The following is a 21127-nucleotide window of genomic DNA, read 5'->3' as shown; positions in this document are numbered from 1 at the left end:
ATCGTTACAATATATATATATATATATATATATATATATATATATATATATATATATATATATATATATATATATGTAAATACTTTTTTCTTTTTGGGTGTGGTAGTCAATAAAAAATAGAGCTTTGCTAAGGCGTACTATTTATTCTGAATCCAAGCTTTCGGTGGTTTTTTGCCACCTTTATCAAGGTCTACAAAGAAAATTACTATGTTGTAACAAACTGAATGGTGCCAAAAAGGCTGTAAAAAACTATAAAAAAAACTTACCCGAAAGTAAGATTCGTGGCATAAACAACAACGTTAAATAACATGATAAAACTGAGGTTGCAACTAAACTTAAAAATGTTACTGTTAAAAAACACTTTAAAAATTACTAAAAACGTTAAAAGTTAAAAACAAAATGAAGGACGACATGTTGAAACAGTCGTCGTTGCAGGCTTGATTTCAGTCACATCAGACATAATTGCACAGTATTAGTGAAATACTATTGTGACATAATTGAAATACAATTATGTCTTAGATGATTTGATTGAAGATAGTTTGCAACAAATCAATTTTGAAATACCGTTCATAAAGAGATATGTGGATGACTTAATCTTGGCACTACCTGCAGACTCCATACACTCTACGTTAAATGTGTTCAACCAACAAAACCCACACTTGCAATTCACGTGCGAGGAGGAGCGGGAGGGATCTTTGCCTTTCCTTGACATGAGTTTGCATAGATGTGAGGATAATGTTGTGAAAACACAATGGTATAGAAAACCCATATGTAGCAATAGATTCATAAGCTACCACTCCTACCACCCCCCGAGGATGAAAACTAATTTAGTCCTAGCGATGAAAGAACGTGTCAAAAGGTTGTCTCATCCGGATTATCTCCAACATGATCTCAACCTCTTACGCAATATTTTTGTTGAAAATTCATATCCTCTAAGACTGATAAATAAATTAATTTTTAATGTCCCCTTTGTTAATAGAAACAACATACTTACTATGTCACAATCAGTGCCCTCAGCACAAAATATTTCTGCTCCAACAAGTGTGTATTTTTATGCCCTTCCATATATTCCGAAACTAACCGTTGAACTCACTAAGATTTTTAAAGACTTTAAGAATATCAAAATAGCTAACAAGAACATCAAAACCATACGTCAGCTGTATAGCAAAATAAAACAACCCCTAACCACTCTAGAGACTACAGATGTTGTTTATTGCATTCAATGTACTGAATGTCCATCCACGTACATTGGTGAAACTGGAAGGAATCTGTCTAGCCGTATTATTTCTCATAAGAGTGATTGTAGATTAAACAAACCTACTTGTGCTTTGGCAGAGCATACTATCGATCTAGACCATAAGATAGATTTCAACAATGTAAAAATATTAGCCAGAGAGAAAAATAAATTCAAGAGAACTTTCTTAGAGATGGTACATATCAGCAAGAGTGATAATAACAATCTTAATAAGAGATCTGAGATCCAGAATCTTAGCAAAATTTACAATTTTATATTGACTTTTGACTGAGCTATTTTGCATCTCAGAGTTTTCTTTGGTTCTTTCCTTTTCTTGAAATTTCATTATTAATTGAATATTTACGATCAAACTGCAATTACTAATTCAGTTTTGTTTTGTTTTGAGTTGTTTTTTCTAAACCTATTTACTAAATACTATTTTCTTTCTATTGCTTATGTTATAATTTACAATTTTAATTTCCCGCTTAATTTCAAGTTGGTAATACAGTTGGCAGTACTAAAAATTCACTAACAGTATTCTGTTAGACGTTATTTTCAAAGTTGTTTTTTGTATTTTCTCCAAACTATTTAAACAATAATTATCCACTCACTTTCTCTTTCTGCTCGTGAAATGTGACTGAAATCAAGCCTGCAACGACGACTGTTTCAACATGTCGTCCTTCATTTTGTTTTTAACTTTTAACGTTTTTAGTAATTTTTAAAGTGTTTTTTAACAGTAACATTTTTAAGTTTAGTTGCAACCTCAGTTTTATCATGTTATTTAACGTTGTTGTTTATGCCACGAATCTTACTTTCGGGTAAGTTTTTTTTATAGTTTTTTACAGCCTTTTTGGCACCATTCAGTTTGTTACAACATAGTAATTTTCTTTGTAGACCTTGATAAAGGTGGCAAAAAACCACCGAAAGCTTGGATTCAGAATAAATAGTACGCCTTAGCAAAGCTCTATTTTTTATTGACTACCACACCCAAAAAGAAAAAAGTATTTACATATATTTTTTCCAAACTAGTCAAAAAACTTTGGACTATATATATATATATATATATATATATATATATATATATATATATATATATATATATATATATATATATCTTTATATATTGGCATAATATGCTTCCCTAGAGTAAGTGACTACTGAGTCGAGATTTCTTATTTACTGGGCCAAAAATATTGTGTTACGAAGTTATGAGTAGCAACAGGTTCTTCTAAATTTTAAAATGTTTACAATTCAGCTCTTCGAGTGAATTTGTGAAAGAAAGACCTCTGAAACGATTAGCGATGTTTTTTTTTTACTTATCTCATAGACAACTGTATATATCTAATAAAACCGGGATAAATCATGGCATAAGGTAAATGTCTACTATTAAATAAAGGACACCTTTGTAACGATGCTCTGATCGTTTAACAGTTCGAACCGTGGGAGTGTCAATATTTGCGCATCCACTTCTACAACGTGACGGCCAAGTGGGATTCAGAACGGCTATTTAAGGCGTGTGAATAGCGGAATTAGAGTAGTCTTGTAGCTAGCGCTCTAGGCTCCCTGACTCGCCGGTGTAGTGAACCTGCGAGTCATTCCGGACAGAGAAATTTCCGTATTGAGGATCATACTCTGTCCCTAACCAAGCAGAACCCATCGGTATTGCGTATTGAGCATTACCGTGGATCTGCCCAGAACCAACCGGGACAGAGAGATTTCCGTATTGAGGATCATACTCTGTCCTTAGCCAAGCGGAACCCGTCGGTATTGTGTATTGAACATTGCCATGGGTCTGCACAGCTAAATATTTTGTTTGCGAGCGTATTTGGAGCTTTCGCTGAATTGAAGCGAAAGCGAGTATAAATCTGCGCGCGATCGATTTCCCCCATTTCGTTTCTTATTAGTACTAATTAATTTCTTTTCTTTTATAGACGTTCGCCGAGGACTTCGTTCATCGCGGGATCTAGACGGGGACGTAGAATTCGTTTTAGTTTTATTCATTGTATAAGTATACAACGTAGAATTCTTTTTTATTTTTATTTATTGTAGATATACTAAATTAATAGATTTATTTTTATTTCAAACCTGGGTTTTACTGAGTCTGTCGCCCCGAAAGAGCTACCCATCACAAACTGGCGCCCGAGCAAAAATTAATAACATGTCGACAGATAAAGACACATACTCAGTAACAGGTACGTCGTGGATAAATCGACTTTGCAAAGAGGAATTGCAGAGCGAGGCCGAAAAATGCGGCTTAGATCCCAAGGGAACCGTCAACGAATTGAGAGCACGACTCAGAACCTATTTTAAAAATCGCGAGGAAGCTACAGGAACAATCCCAAAAGAAAAAACGTCCAAGGGAACAGAATCCGACACACTGACCCAGGAAATTTCGGGCATCCGAAGACAATTACAGGAATTAACAATAACGAAACAAATGGGGCAACCAGAATTGCTAAATCAAGTACGAAAGTGGAACACACACTTCGACAAGAAACATTCGGATGCAATAGAATTCTTAGAGAGGATAGACGAATTAAGCTTGGCCTACGAGATCGATAAACAAGATCTACTAAGAGCATTACCAGAATTATTAGGAGACCACGCTTTGTTATGGTACAGAAACAATAACAAAAATTGGAAGTCATGGACAGATTTCAGCGAAGATTTTAAAAAAGCTTTCTATCCCAGGGGATATTTGCTACAACTAGAAGAGGAAATCCGAAACAGAAAACAGAGACAGAACGAACCAGTAGATAGATATATCATGGAGATTCAAACATTAATCAGACGAGAAGGATCTTTTTCCAAAAACCAAGAACTCGAAAGGATATACAAAAATTTGTTACCAGAATATAAGCTTTATGCTCGCCGCCGGGATTTCGGAAACTTAGCCGAATCACAGGATTTAGCCCAAGAATACGAAGCTCTAGAAGACGAAAAGACCCGAGCAAATCAGATTTGCCGTGGAAACTGGAGACGCACGGACCAAGCAGAGTACGATGCGAAAACGGCATGCTTTAGATGCAAGATGCCAGGTCGCAGCCGTAAAAACTGCAAAAACCCATGGAAAAAGTTTTGTTCGCGTTGCGGCAGAGAAGGGGCTTACAGCAGCGACTGCTGTTTCAGGCGTCAGGGAAACGAATTACAGACGGGAGAAACAAGGAGTCGTCCCAGTCTGTAAAACAAGATTCGACTCCATTCGTTTTCGCCGTTACACAGCCAGCAAGCAATGACATTCGACTGTTCGCATCACTAAAAATAGGGCAAAGAACATACAGAGCGCTCATCGACACAGGAACTACTAAAAATTATGTCGGGGATAGAATAGCTCAGATATACAAGGACTCTCTAGATAGCTACATTTCAAACAGTTTATAAAAACCAAAAAATCGCGTTTTGGCTTGAAATTTTTTTGTCCCAGTAATCCCCAGTTTCGGGGCTATACTTTTAATTTTTCATTGTATATTGGAAAAGACATTTATAAAGTGGACCATATCTCCAATACAGAGCATCTAACTATGTCAGAAAATATTCTCGTTTACTTGTTTCAACCTTTGTTGGACGAGGGAAGAGAAATTATCCTCGATAACTGGTACATGTCATTACGCCAAGCGGATTTTCTCCTTCATCGAAATACTTATGTTACTAATAAGGTTCGTATTAACAGTGAAGTGCCAAAAGAGCTCACTCAAATTTCACTTGAGTCATTTTAATCATGTGTTACGATAGATAATGACGCCTCATATGACTCAAAACTGTAAACATATTTATTACTAATATCTTTTCTATTCTAGTTATTTCGGCGCTCAGTTGAAAAACCTGTCTATCTGAATTCTGATGAGTCACCCGCGACTTGAAATTTCTAGAAGCAGGCCGAATAAAACCACTCTGACCGACCTTCTGGGCTCTTCGATGGGAAATCGCGGCAATTCCGGAACTAACAGAATTTGATATTTAAAGAGGAATTTTGTTGTAAAGAGACAGTTAGTTTTTGAACATCGCGTCGGGTTTTTAAAATGTAACGCACGTAGATAAATTATATAATTATTAGTGTAATATAAATTAGTTATATTGTACAGATAAAGACTTTAAATAAACTTATAAGTGTAGAACCTTTAATAATAAATAAAAACAATAAATTAGATTAATAATAATACTACACGTGTTTTATTAGAAAGGGCGACATTCTTATAGTAGGTTTCAGAGAGCAAAGGGACGTATATGTGCTAATTACAAAACTTATAGCAGAATTTATCGAAAAAGAACGTTATCAAGCAAACGTTATCCGCCGGAATATATCAGTCCGAAAACCTGTAGTGGTTGTCCAAAAACTAAAAATAGCTTATAAAAATTCGGCTAAAGAAAAATCTCGTAAGTACGTTATGGCTTCTCAGTCAAAAGAAAAAGGAACAACAAGAAAGAGAAAGGGTTATGAAGTATGTTAAGCAAATGAGAAGAAAAGGAAAAAGAAAAGGAAAGGGGTTATTCCATGTAACACGATATGGTAAGCTGCCAATTTAGGTTGTGTAGGATGGGATGATGAATTTTGTATAGTACACAACATAAACTGGCAGTCTAAGATATCACGTTATATACATATGTAGATTAATAGAAATTCCGATGTCACAAAACAACTTTAAAATATAAGCAAATATTATTATGTAAATATTAATAAACAAGGAGTACAACGAACAAACAATAAATAAAATTTTAAATCAAACGCTACATAAGAAAAACCTAAAATTAGTATTTCAACCACCAGAGAAAAAACCCAGTACGTTCAGCTCGATTACATATACATTCTAGATATCAACAAAAATAGCCAGACAAATATAGGTCTATAGTTTTAGATTTTCATAGGCTCTCCTTTCGTTTGTAATTATGCTGTCATATAGACTTTGAATAAATTTTTTCGACAAGAACTTCTCCTTCAACTTTAATAGCCTCCACTAGTATAACATCCTCTCCTGCTGCTTTCCTATTTTTTATCTTTTTTACAGATTCCCAAGGACATTTTCGTAATTGGAAATCTGGGCTATGTCTTCTAAACCCTGGTGAACCAGGGTTTAGAAGTCTTCTCGGTTGAATTCTTCAACTGTTTTAAGGATTTTATATCTGTTAGATGTTATTATGATACCTTTTAAGATACCTTTTATGTTTTTCAACTTTAAAATTTCTTTACTGGCGCTATCTAGTATTCTTCTTAGAATATTGTTCTGAAGCTAATTTCTTGTGGCATTTTAAAGTAATTACTATTCCGAAGTGGAAATTGAAACGTCAATAAACTTACTTCAAGTTTTAATTGTGGCTTATTCCCATTTAAATGGTAATTTCTTCTCAGAACTTTCATGCTTTTATTATATTCGATTGTTTGTTGTATCTACACTTGTAATGTATGTCATTCGGATACCTCTGGAGATCTCTTTGGGTATAAAACTTATTTCTTGAGGTATTCGGTTGTTGCGGTTCGACTCTTCATTGTTACAGTAATGATTTGGTGTTGAAGCGGACTTTACTTTTTTGTCCCGCTTTGGGAAGTGTTTATTTTTGTTGCCCTTATTAGTGTTTCTATGTTTTTGTTAACTTAATTATATCTATTGTGTCTCTATTTATTAGTCCTTCAGTTACAGTTTATTCAAACTTTTGAGTTGTCTGGATCTTGTTCAAATCTTAAGTTTGTTTAGAACATTTAAAATTGTAGTACTAGATAAAAAATATCTCATGTGTTGTATAACACTTTAAGAAATTTTTATTAAATTTTTTTTATGACCATCTTCTTAGTTTTTAGAAGGTAAAGAAAAGAGATACCAAAAATATACTTTTAGAGTTAATTTTAACCTGAAACTCGAATAATTATTAAAGACTTTATTGTTCACATTTAATTCCATATACGAATGAATAAATACGAATAGAAATTGATCAGAAACATAGCAAGACAGAGAAACTCAATAAATCTTAAAGTTGTGTATTTTATCTCCTTCAAGAATATAAAAAAACGTGTTTGTTGACACTTCTCTTATATAATTAAAAAAAAAAGTAAATAACTTACCGCGTCTACTTGAGAGTTCACTATTCGTGGTATTCCATAGAAACTTAACACCAATACTCCGATTAACAACACTATCAAAACGGCCGTGGTTACCACCAAAATTTTAATACTGCAACAACTAAACTGGCGCTTCATGATATTCTTATCGTCTAATTTAGACCACCGTATAAAATATTGCGAGTTGTGTCCAACAGAGATAAACTGAAAAGTATATCAAATAATGAACGTTAGGACTAAATCAGTATCCACTTGAAATATTTTGATTAACAATGAACTTCATTTGACTGATAGGTATTAATTGTTTATCGCTTTTTATCGAATTACAATAGCAGTAATAAGTACATGTTATCATAGGTTGTTATTACCTGATATTATTTGCGACCGATTTATGGATACTTAGATTTTTATTAGAAAAACTTATTTTATTACAAATTATGATGTATCAAACTTTGTAAATACATTGATAATATTTTAATTAAATGAATTATTAAAAGTTTTACAAATCTGCTTAAAACAAGTAATCAAACTTTAAAAAGATGTGAGCAGAAGAAACAATATTAAAAGTTAACAAATCTTTTCACTCTGATCTCATATATATATATATATATATATATATATATATATATATATATATATATATATATATATAATGACAGATATACCTATACGTTTTTTGTGTAATTTCTGTATATTTTATGTAATAATAACACATTGTTTTAATAGATATATTTGCCGCCGGCAAATTTTTTAGAGATTTATACTCTTTTGAAAATTCTTGTACGGCTTCCTTGGACCAAGTCTGCCACAGTTTTCCTCTGTAACTTTTTTTGGTTCGGGGGCGTTTCCCCCTATATTTTCTAAAACATGACCATTTCACGACATGTGCAAAAATGATACATAGTCTTGCCATATTTATTGAATGGCTTGATTTCAGTGAATAATAAAAGGAAATAATATACTCTGACGTCATAGATGAGACGGTAAGGGTGTCCACTCTCCCAAACATGACCGAAAAACGGTCAGTGCAAAAATGATAAATAACCAGCTAATTTTTTCTGTATGCCTTGCTTTAACGAGGGAACTAACGATTCTATTATTGTCTGACACCAAGAGCCAGTACTTTTTCCAGTCTGACGCGTCAAACGTGCCCTTCTCACGCCATCTCTAAAATGATTAATAATATTTTTTTTCAAACATATTTCTCTTTTAAATTAAATGTTGAATATTGTCTGACACTCAAAACGAGGCATATAGTGTAAAATTTCAAAAAAACATTTTTTAAAATATAATTTTTTAGTAGCACTTGGGCCTAGTGTATGCGTCTATTTTTCAGGTTAAATCTTTAATAAATAGGTGTTTTTTTAAACATATATTCACTACAGCAATCATTGTTTAATTATAAATTATAATGTTTAATAAATAAATAATAATAAAATAAATAAATAAATGTTTAAAAAAACGAAAAAATCATTTTAAAAAATTGAAAAAAAAATCGTGATGAGTTATGTAATAATTTAATTGTGTACTTTTCAAACATACTTATTGTAATTTAATTAACTTAATTCCCAAAATATCCCATAATCAGCTGTTCTAAAATTTTTTTGTATTTCGCGCTTCTAAGCGTCGGAGAAATATGTATACGTGTGAGTAAGAATACTGGTTTTGGTGTGCGTGACATTCTTTTTCGGATATCACCATTGGGCGGTAAGGACTTGTCAAAGTATGGCCACTTATACACTCCCACGGTGCCTTACAGAGAGTCTTCGATCAGTCTATTCGAAGTACCCTCTGCGTATCTTCCATCTTAGTTTATAATTAGTATCTCCAAAATATTATTATATTTTGGAGATACTATTGGAGATATTATAATTATTTATTAGGTACAATTTGTGTCAATTGGGAATACAACTTATGTTATGTCCTCTGCTCTGCTGTTGATATTGAGTCAATCAGAAGAAGTAATATTGTTTGCATTAAAGTATAGAAGTCAGATTTTAAAAATAAAACGAAAGTCGTTGCCTGATTATATTGACTCTGATGTTTTAAATCAAGGAGAGTGTGATATTCCAGAATGGTTGGACATTTTTTGGAAGTACGCATTTGGTGGCCCACGAATGAAATATAGAACAAGCGATGAGATTAATCGTGTATCTGCAGCTTTTGCAGAAGATTCCATTTTCAGTATACATAATGGGAGAATTAGCCCTAAGAAATATATCTTACTCGGAGTGGCCATGAAAAGCATGACAGGCGGCAGGCTGGCAGTCGATATTTTAAATCGGCTTAATTATTCTATTAATTATACAAAAGTTTTAGAATTATCAAAATGCTTTCCTGCAACTTCTGGAGATTTTTCCTTCAGAAATGACTATTATTCATGGCGTTTTTCATGAAATTGAAAAGGATGTGTGCAAATTGTATTCTGTAAAATCAACTGACGTCAATTTAGCAAGAGTTGAGCTTTTTGACAAAGCATTTTCATACTCAAAAACAAGTGAGATTGTTTTCAAGTGGCAGATCAAAGCAATAAATGTATCGAGTATGCCTCCAATTAAAGATGAACTTCTCCAGCAAATAAAAAGGACCATGTTAATTTCTAGTATATGGTGCAACGCACATTTAAGGCAACCAACAAAATACATACCCGAGGATTGTGGGTGGACATTGATTGATAATGAATATGTCCATTATTGATTCGATGGTCCCCAAAGCCCTTCGTTTAAGGATATAACATCTGGCGATGAAGGTATATTAACATTATGTAATATACATTTTTGAAATAGTTAATTCAGTTCCTTAAAAATAAATACAATTGGTAAATTTCAGATTCTGAAAATGAAATCACAGTGTCAGAAAATAAGGAATCTGACTATACCAGTGAAGACTCTGACGATGATGACGAGAAGAATGACTTTATAATTTTTTTTACTATTTTTTTATGCTTTTGCAATTTTTCAACTATTTTTTTACTTTCGTAATTTTTTACTATTTCTGACAATTATCATTAAGTTTTTTTATATAAATAAAAACTAATCTTTATAAAGAATATTCATTCAATTTATGAATATTATATGGCACGTATTCGTAATAATATTAACTTTTATTCAAATTTTTTTAATTAAAATTTTTTTGATAAATAAACAATTTTATTTTTAACAAATAATTTAAATCATATGCATCATATTATATAAATTACTCATGTGTTAAAATTTTACTAGTGTTTCGCGAAACAAAAACTCCTTGATTAATGTTGCAGTTTTCAGTTTTAAAATATGTAATATACTATATTAATTAATTAATTAGAATAATGCAAAAATACGCATACAAAGTTTATAAAGTATTCGAAATGCAATTTTAATAATAATATTAGATGTAGAATTAATTTGCTTCATTAATTAATATTGTGTATGATTACTAAAAGTTCAGTACGATCATTAAAGAAAAATAGGGTTTTTGCGTCAGACTAGAGTTATGTCCCAATTTAAACGTCAGACTTTTTTAGCATTCATTAAGTATTGCTTTTTTTGACAATATATATCAATATCTGAAGAGTATTGATCATTTTAGAGATGACGTGAGAAGGGCACGTTTGACGCCTCAGACTGGAAAAAGGGCTTGCTCTTGGTGTCCGACAATAATAGAACCGCAAGGCATACAAAAAAATTAGCTGGTTATTTATCATTTTTGCACTGACCGTTTTTCGGTCATGTTAGGGGGGGGGTGGACACCCTTACTGTCCCATCTATGGTGTCAAAGAATATTATTTTCTTTTATTATTGACTGAAATCAAGCCATTCAATAAATATGGCAAGAGTATGTATCATTTTTGCACATGTCGTGAAACGGTCATGTTTCAGAAAATATATGGGGAAAAGGTCCCCGAACCAAAAAAAGTCACAGAGGAAAACTGTGGCAGACTTGGTCTAAGGAAGCCGTACAAGAAGTTTCAAGAGAGTATAATTAAAAATTTGCCGGCGGGCACTCTAACTATAAGGATATATTTTGTATAAGGCCACTTTCTGGATTTATTTCACCCTCAGGTTTTAACTTCCATTACGACAGCCATTACTAATATTAATTTTAATATATGAAGGTGATGTTTTTGACCTCATTTAGGATTTTGTAGTCTTCTTAGATAATCGCGACTATCGACCCGGGGAAAGGGCCATTGGGCAATCGGGGACAACAATGAAATTGCAAAACAGCAAAAAACGAATATCCTCTTAATCTGGATGTTCCCGAATAAGTGTATTATTTATCGTTTTCTTATGCTCTGTTTGCTCTATTGATTGGTCTTATTGATATTGGAATTTTCAGTGCATCTAGGGGAAGGTTACGTATTTCATACTGGTGAGATTACATCCGCATCTACATTATTGTAGATGCGGATTCTCGTCTTTATGATCAAAGTTAAATGAGCTTTTTGGATTTTGGTGTCGTCCTTAAAAGGAGAATAGTTTGATGTTTTACTAAGCGCGTGTGTTTTTTCATATAAACCAAAATTATCGGCCAATTTTTAACTTTTTTGTGTCTGTCTTGGTTTAAAAACGGACTTGACTTAATTTTGCGCTAACATTTTGGCATTTTTTGAGTCGCATTTTATTTTCAATATACTATTATCTAGTTACGATTATGTAGAAGCAAAGGTAAAAAAACAAATACAGAAAGCCATTAGAGCAGCAGAATATATAAACAATATGGAGGAACAAACACATTAGGATAAAAACTAAGACAAGAGTTTACAAAACGACTTTACGACCAATAATGATGTATACGGCAGAAACGAGATCTGATACATCCAAAACACAAAGGTTGCTGGAGACAACAGAAATCGAGTAATCACCATTATCGATAGCCGTTTTTAGTGTACTGCTGAACATAGGCCCTTCATAAATAATTCCATTGCATCCGATCTTGATCACTTTGAATCCAGTTATGCTGGATGTTCTTGAGGCTCCGACCACCTTGTTGGAGAACATTAAGTGGTGCACAAATCGTATATTAAAAAACTTAATCTAATAATCAAATACGTAGAAGCCACAGCTTCAAACCCAATTTCCCTACGTATGTTCGGAAGAAGAATTCAATAAATTCGAAAGCTAGACAAAATGTCCAAGAGTTTTACTAAGGTCATAGGCCAAAACCATTAACTGCCACTCCACGATAAACCTGTATATATATATATATATATATATATATATATATATATCATTTAACCATACTTCATTGGTTTAATGGAATACGTTTCACTTATATTATTATTTAAAAGCATCATCTCTCTCTACAAAAAGTAATGATGTAAGAGATGTAAGGATATAAGTAAAAAACGAACAGAGTTCATACTTACAAAACAATTTTTAGGTTTTATTGTGATGTTATGAAAACTCTACGATAACTCAACATTAAAACTTAATGACAGCACTAATGTTCATTAATTTAATGTTAAGGTAATTTTTATTTTGACCAATGGCTTCATTGGGATGTATTGCTTCCAAAGGTCAAACGGCACTAGACACTTTCGATTATTTTGCTGTCCGGTGTCATGTAGTGAGGTACGAGTATCGAGGAAATTGGTGTAATAAATTAGAAACAAGTCTTTAAAGAAGGGTTTGAAATTTTGTTTATATATTATATCATTATATTATATGAGAATGGACCAATAGTTAAAAAAAAATAAGTGATATGAAAGTTTTTATTTGTTCTGTATAGTGGTTTTTATTAGTTCGACTCGAGCAGTACGGACAGTACGAACAGTACGGACGTGCTCAAGAGACAAGCGTGCTTAGGTGGGGGCGACTGACCTATTGTCAACGGAGCTTTTCAGCTACCGGTGGGTAAGACACCGAGTGTGGCATAAGCACTTGTCCTACATATTAGCGAAAAGCGGATGCGAGGTTGTTACTAGTTAAACCGTCGAGGAGCTGTTTTTATAGGCTCCTCGAGGAGGCTATAATAGCTTCGCGTTTGCGAAGAATCCGGGATCACCTCAGTGTGTCGTCAAGGATGACACTGTAAGGACTTGACATTTGACAAGGTCGGACAGAAACGGTCCCTGCTCCTGAGGTGTGAGAAACAGGAAGAGGATCCCTCACTGTGAATAAAGGGAGTGAACTACCGCGAGGTATCTGGGACGGCACCAAGTAAGCCGTACTGATAGCGGTCAGTAGGTGGAAAAAAAAACAGAGTCGTCTAAGTAGAATTTTCTTATATCTTATGAACTATTTGTTAACTGCCTTACGGCAATATGAGTGATATTCTTCCCCCTCCCCCAGAAAGTATTGTCACGCAGGTGACAACACAACAAGAAGAAGAGAATGATTCAGCCGAATCATCAAACCCCTCTGTTGCCAGCTCGATCGAGCTATATAATAAATTTATTAAATCGACTAATCCCGCGATCGACGACATAGAAATCGTGATATCTTCTGACGATGACTCCTATCTGCCCGAGTCGGAGGAAGAAAAAAGGAGCGAAATCGACACCGATGACGATGTCAATACGATGGACGCCATCGACGAAGAGCCGAGCCCAGCTGCAGAATCGCGCGAAGCCCCGCCCCCAACTGTAGTAGACACAACCCGCCGTGGACATCGTCTCCAAAAATGAAGCCGAGCCCGAAATCGGCAAGAAAATGAAAAGGCTAAGGCCCAAAGAAGACTCTCCGGAAGACGAAGAAGTAAAGAAAAAGGCCAGAGAAATGGCGGAAAGGGAAAAGGCCAATGAGCTTTCAAGGTCAGTCAATGTACTGACGGAACAGATTAAATCCCTAAAAGAAGAAAGCCGTATCCGCGAGGAAAAGGCGAATAAACAAATCCAAGACCTTCTCGCTCAGATGACAGAGCTAAGAAAGGAAAACAAAGAAAAGGACAAGGAGATACAAAAACTTGTACAACATATAATGGCATTAACAGCAGCCAAGGAGAAAGAAGAGTCAATAATGAAAATCGATCCGTGGAAAGCCTTCCTCGATAATGACGTTGTAAAGCTAGTGGAACTAGGAATCGGTTCACCTCCCCTCGCAAAGCCATCGGGTAGCAAAGGCAAGCCTAAAGAGCCGGAAAGAATCATAACAACCAAAGAACCTGCAGGTTCACAAGTCCAAAACAAAAAAGGAAAAAAGACAGGCACCACTACTAAGAAATCAGACAGTAGTGTGAAAACAAAAATAAGTGTCGCCGAAAAGCAGACGTAGATAATAAATCAGCGGAAAGAAAACGAATTTAACAAGGCTGCGAAAGAGGCTCATAAAAGAAGCCAGAAAAAGAAAACTGCCCAAAATAACTTGAGCAAAAATAGCCAAGTTGAAAAAGAAAACGACGTACCAAAAGACTCATTGCAAACAAGCGAGGAGCCTATAGTAAAAGAGCCAATAGTAAAAGAGCCGAAACCATCGGCGATAATCCTAAAAACTGTAGGAGAACACCAAAAAATCCTGCAGAGAGCGGCCAACCAAGGCATAATATTAGTCAATAAGTTTGCACGATTAGGCAGATCGATTGTTATTAACACAAAAACCAGAAAAGATTACCTAGGAATGGTACACATCCTAGTAGAACACACTCCAAAAGTAGAATTCATCGCATATCCCATAGAAAGCGATAAACTAAAAAGAGTCATTATAAAAGGGCTATCTGCTACTACTAGCACAGTAGCAATTAAAGACGAACTATACAATAAAGGAATAGAAGCAACGAGGGTGATCAATATGATCTCCAAAAAAGCTGATAAAAAAGTACTGCCACATTTCATCGTCACCCTCAAAGAGGAAGACGTTGTAAAAATTAAAAAAATATCTGATATATGCTACATGCGCATCTATGTGGAGGATGAATTCAAAATCACAAAAGACACCCTACAGTGTTATAACTGTCAAGAGTTCTATCACAGCTCAAAGGCTTGCCATTGCGCATCCAGATGTGTAAAATGCGGAGAAAACCACATCAGTAACGACTGTGAGAAAAGCCGGGAAACCGACCCCAAATGTGCAAACTGTGGTGAAGCGCACACAGCAAATTATAGAGGATGCTCTAAGGCCCCCAAAAAGAAAACACCTACCCCAACAAGACCGGTAGGAAGACCCATAAACAGCGCTCCATCAACAAAGGAGTCAGCTACGCACAGGCAGCGAAAAAATCCGCTGAAACCACCACAGAATCTCCAGCACAACCACAAGAAGTGTCGGTACAGGACGCAGCTACCCTCATCGCAAACTTCCATACAGAGTATAATAACAAAATGATGGAAATGATGTCCATGATGGACAAAGCAACAAAAATGATGACTGCATTTTGAGAAGCCGCCCGAAAATGTTAGCAAACCAAAACGAAGATCTACGCATTGGGTCATGGAATTCCGGCGGAATATTCAAAAAGATCAACCTTCTGGATGAAATAATAAACAGATTAGAGCTCGATATCGTAGCCCTTCAAGAAACCAAACTAGTGGAAAGGAAAAAAACAAAATTTCCAGGCTACGATATCTATAGAACGGATCATAGAGCATTATCAGGAGGAACAGCTATATTAGTCAAAAAGGGATTCGAACACGAGCATATCCCAACACCAGACGGACTGGTGACAATGGAAGCCACAATTATTCGACTTAAGGCCAACAACGAAACACTAAAAATAGTGTCAGCTTACGTTAGACCACATGATCCGATTTTCAACGAAGATTTGAGCCTAATACTGAACTCAGAAGAGCCAACTATAATTATTGGAGACCTAAATGCTAGATCTCTCAATTGGTTTGACAGGACGACCAACCGAAACGGAAGATATCTCTGCAACCATCTCGAGAACAGACCGAACACATACGTCATCGGACCAACAGAACCGACATGTTTCCACGGAGAACTCCCTACGTATCTCGACATTGCAATCCTACACAACGTGCGTCAACAATACGAGATACACTCTCTAAATGAAGGCGATTCGACACATAACCTAATCGTCCTGACCCTAAGCGCAACAGAATTGAACTATTTGCAGCCCCACAACAGAAAGAAGACAAGTTGGCCAAACTTCAGAAGAATTGTGAGCGAGAACATCGGTAACATCTCAACAATGAATAATATTACAGAACTAGAAGACAGTGTAATAAAACTAGAACAAGCAATAAACAATGCTATCGAGCCAGCTCCAAAACCGAAACAATCACACGACAAAAAGGAAGATTCAGGGATATAAGTATAGAACTTCAAAACCTAATCAAAGAGAAAAACCGGAAAAAACGAAGAGCCTACCGCACAAGAACGGTAGAAGATAAAAGGATTGCAAATGAGCTAGACAGGGAAGTGAAAAAACAACTTCAAAATCATAGAAATGAAAGCTGCGACTCCTATATCGATGAGCTAAATCCTAACAAATCCGCCTTCTGGAAGTTATCTAAAATCCTCCAAAAGGACAAGAAACCCATACCTCCCCTACACGGAGTAAACGGGATTGTCCATACGGAAATCGACAAAGCCGAAGTCATGAAGGATGAACTAGAAAGGGCGTGTAGAAACAACGAAGACCCCAACGATGACATAGACTTTGAAGAAGAGGTAGAAAGAACAGCGAGAAGACTTAGAAGGAAAAAGGGCAGAATAGGTATTACACATACATCTCCCGAAGAAATAAAAGAACTTATAAAAACGACAAATGCCAAAAAAGCCCCAGGACCCGACAACATCACAAATAGGGCACTGAAAAATCTACCAACAAAAGCTATTGTTTATATCACTAACATAATAAACAACATGCTAAAACTACGATATTTCCAGATAAGTGGAAAGAGGCACACGTAATAATGATTGCAAAACCTGGTAAAAACGGCACATTTCCGCAAAATTACAGACCTATCAGCTTATTATCATCTATAAGCAAGATAGCGGAAAGAGTCATACTAAAAAGACTCAATGAAGAATCACAAATGCTAGGAACCATACCAGAGGCTCAATTCGGGTTCAAAAGCGAACACTCCTGTGAATTACAGGTACTACGACTTACAGAATTCATCACCAAAGGATTTAATGAGAAAATGCACACAGCTACAGCTTTTCTGGACGTCAGCAAAGCCTTCAACAGAGTCTGGCACCATGGACTCATCTATAAAATGAATGAATTTGGTTACAGTGAGGCGATGACATGCCTCCTTGCGTCATATCTTGCCAACAGAAGGTTCAGAGTTCGAATAGGGGCAACCCTATCCGAAGTCGGGACCCTGGAGGCGGGTGTGCCTCAGGGAGCGGTGCTGTCGCCGTACCTGTACACCATCTATACGGCCGACACGCCAAAAGAGCCAGGCTCTCTGTTGAGTCTTTACGCTGACGACACAGCAATAGCTGTTAGCTGGAGAAACCCGGATCATGCAGCTAATCATCTGCAAAGGGTACTAAACAGATTCCAAAGATGGTGCATAAAATGGAAAATAGGCCTAAATCCAGACAAAACACAGGCTGTAATGTTTAGTCACAGAAGAAGTGTACCAAATCGCGAAATTACAATCGAAAACACCCCAGTAGACTGGACCAACCAGGCTAAATACCTAGGGGTACATCTAGATAAGAAGCTAACGTTCACTGAGCACATCAATCAGCAAATACGCAAAGCCAAAGCGTTGAAAAGTCAGCTCTCAACACTTATTGGAAGGAAAAGTAAACTACGATTTAAAACCAAAATCAGGGTTGCGAATAGTATTATTCTGCCAGTCCTAACATATGCATCCGCTGCGTGGGGACACACCTGCAAAACAAACAGAAAAAAGATACAGACCACTCAAAATCAAATAGTCAGAGATGCCCTTAAGATACCAAGGTACGTACCCTTGAGATATGTATATAGAGACTCAGGACAAACAAGAATCCTACGCACGCTAGACGAGAGAGGATATGAAATTTTCAACGGACTAACTACAATAAAAACACAAGGACGGTACACAGAAGACCAAAACAACAGATAGCTCGATATAGGGAGAACCCGAACGAATAAATAAAGAATGAAATGGTTGCAAGAAGAACGAACAAAGAAATGCAGTCAATCAGAAAACACACCAAAAAAACTCTGGCGAGAGGGCACGCTTTTCTTTTTTAGGTTTTTAGGTTTTTAGGTAATTATAAGTCCAATATACACCGGGGTGTGTGAGAGCATTATACACTTGGGAATGCACACCCCAATACACGCACACAGATAGGATTAAGGAAGAAAGGAAAGAATTGTTGCCCAGGTATTTTATAGTCCCGAAGCCACAAGGAAGTCCACAAAAAAAAATGTGTTTTCTGATTAAATAACGTAAATTCATATTGATATATTCATACTTTTCATTCAACCGTTTAACGTAAATTTACCTTAAAAATATTGCAAATATAGAAGGGCCCGTCAGGCCTTCTATATACCGCTCCACGGACTAGGCCCCTAAGGCAGATCGAATGAAAGATCTACTCACGAAATCCGAGCACTGAGGTCATGGGCTTGGTGGCCGGACCCCTCTCGGGTGCTCAGCCGGCGAGGAGAACAAAATTTATTTTGCCAAATCGGCGGCTGAGTGACCGAGCACACACTCTTTTCCGGACATAGAGTCATCAGCTCAGGCTGATGGCTCTATGGTCGGAACACACGCTCTTTTTCTTTTTTTTTAGGGACTCAAGTCCCGACGTAAAGCTAGAGTAAAATTAATAGAGTCAGTAAAGTAAATAGGGAGAAAAGCCTAGATGTGGCTACCCCTACAGTTAGGTGGCATAACCACATTCACTAAAAATCAAGGATGTCCTATTATCCAGGGCATCTTAAGTAAATTTCAGATCATAAGCCTCCTCACGTAAGTCACACGATGAGGAGGGGTGGTGGAAAAGCCTGGGGGTCAGGTAGGTACCACTTCGACTAGCGAAGTGTGACCGGTGTGATCTTCGGACATGTGGATCCCATTCTTACATTGGTATACACATGTTCCTAGGGGCAGGGTTGATCACTGCGTGTGTGTGTGTGTGCGTGTGGTTTTTATTTGTTCTTTATGATGAGAGAGTGATATTATGATGGCTTAAGTTATCAATATCGGTTCTTTTATTTAGGGAAGTTGGATGTTTTAGAATTTGACACATTTCAAGGAAGGATCGCTTATGATAATTTTGTTGTTTGCACAGTATTTTGACATTCCTGAAATCGATATTGTGTGTAGTTGAGATGGCATGTTGTGAAAGCGCATAATATGGTTTAGAAATCCTAATGTTGCTTTTGTGGGACGTTAGTCGACCTTGAAGAGAGCGGCTGGTCTAGCCAATGTAGCAGGAGTTGACCTCTGCACAGGGTATATGATATACAACATTAGTCTGTTCTAAAGGGGCCAATGGAGTTTTAGTCTTCGATAATAAGTTTTCTTTGGTTCTGGTGTTTTTAAGGCTATTTTGACAGGTAAGTTTATTAAAAATTTTGGTAAGCTTGTTCGTGATTTGTGGTTGGGTGTTTCAGTAATAGACTTTTAGAATAGCTTTTAGAATAAAGAAATCTATTGATGATGGGTGCGGAATAGGAGTTATCTATGAGAATGAACTTTAGTAGATTGAGAGATTCTTCTTTGTAAAGAGGGTGTGTCAACGTATGTACTCTAAGGCTGAGGACTTGTACGAGGTTAAGTTTGTATCTGATTGGGTGTGTCGAATGTCGTACTTACTGATAAATTAATTATAACCATATTTTAGCATATCCTGAAAAAGTAAATAAATTTTGCAAAGCTAGATAAAAGAACAAAGAGTTTTACTTATTCTGTCCTATTAATCACTGCAACCTCAAAATAAAACTTTATTTTATAAATATCTATAAAAATACTGTATGCCAGCCAAATGAAATAAACTAGTTAACTAGTAATAAACGGTCGAACACGTCGGTTAGTATTTTTTTTCCATAAAAACTTTTATACGGGGTGCATCAGATAACGGTGGCCAATACCAACTTGCTTATTTTAAATAAAACACCCTGTATATTATTGATTTTTAGATTCCTCAGATTATTTTAAACATTTTTTGAATACAATGTGCTATACCTATCTTTGACTGTTTAGGAAATATTAAGTAAAATGCAAAAATTCACATTTAGAAAAGAAAATTATTTATTTGTCGAAAGTCGCTACCACTGCCTTAATACTTCTTGCCCATTTAGGTCTTGGTAATGATAAAGTAAGTAAAAACTATTTAAGTATTCCTTTTTATTGATATGTTAAAAAAAACAAAACATTGTTTATTTTGGTTTTAAACGCCAATGTTTTATTGTTCCATGACAGAAATGCACAAAATTACAATTACACAGATGAATGGCCATGGAGATAAGACACGGGCGCAAATGGAAGTAGCTCGTTTATTTCACGAAGCATTTCCTGATTTTCCGCACATATCTAAAGTGACAATTAGTAAAATAAAGAAGCAATTCCACGAGCTGGGCCATGTTAGGAAGGTAAAAAAAGAAGCTGCCAATGCAATAAGTGAGGATACCAAATTGGCTGTTATATTTGAGTTTGAGGAACACCCACATGCATCTGTTCGAAAAGCAGCCCCAGTACTAGATATTAGCTATTCATCGGTTATTCGAATATTACAAGAAAACAAAATGCATCCCTATAAAATTATATACACTTCGGAGCTCATGGAAGATGAATTTGACAGGAGAACATATTTTGTGAACAAATAATGCCAATGTTAGACAAAAATGTGATCCAATTAGAACATGTTTTGTTTTCTGATGAGTGCACCTTTACTCTTCACGGTCATGCTAATCGGCCAAATTGCCGCTATTGGTCCACGGAAAATCCTCACTGGAGAGAAGGCAATACTCAATACCCTAAGAAGGTTAACGTGTGGGCAGGAATTATT

The 21127-nt window shown here is 35.7% G+C and overlaps 1 protein-coding gene across 2 annotated transcripts in view; it reads right to left on the bottom strand.

Moving 5' to 3' along the window:
• LOC140450155 (sensory neuron membrane protein 2-like) overlaps window positions 1-21127 on the bottom strand; it is a 383672-nt gene that overhangs the window by 308314 nt on the left and 54231 nt on the right. The window contains exon 2 of one of the 2 annotated variants that reach the window (XM_072543601.1): window positions 7287-7487. The exons of the other annotated variant lie outside the window; for it this stretch is intronic. Within the exon in view, the coding sequence (XP_072399702.1) occupies window positions 7287-7421 (135 nt within the window). The 5' untranslated portion in view covers window positions 7422-7487. The remainder of the gene's footprint in view (window positions 1-7286; window positions 7488-21127) is intronic. 2 annotated transcript variants of the gene reach the window in all.

The sequence above is a fragment of the Diabrotica undecimpunctata genome, chromosome 9 (genome assembly GCF_040954645.1).
Source record: "Diabrotica undecimpunctata isolate CICGRU chromosome 9, icDiaUnde3, whole genome shotgun sequence".
Lineage (NCBI taxonomy): Eukaryota > Metazoa > Arthropoda > Insecta > Coleoptera > Chrysomelidae > Diabrotica > Diabrotica undecimpunctata.
Note: the sequence above shows the minus strand (reverse complement) of the source record. Positions and strands in the feature narration are given on the sequence as shown.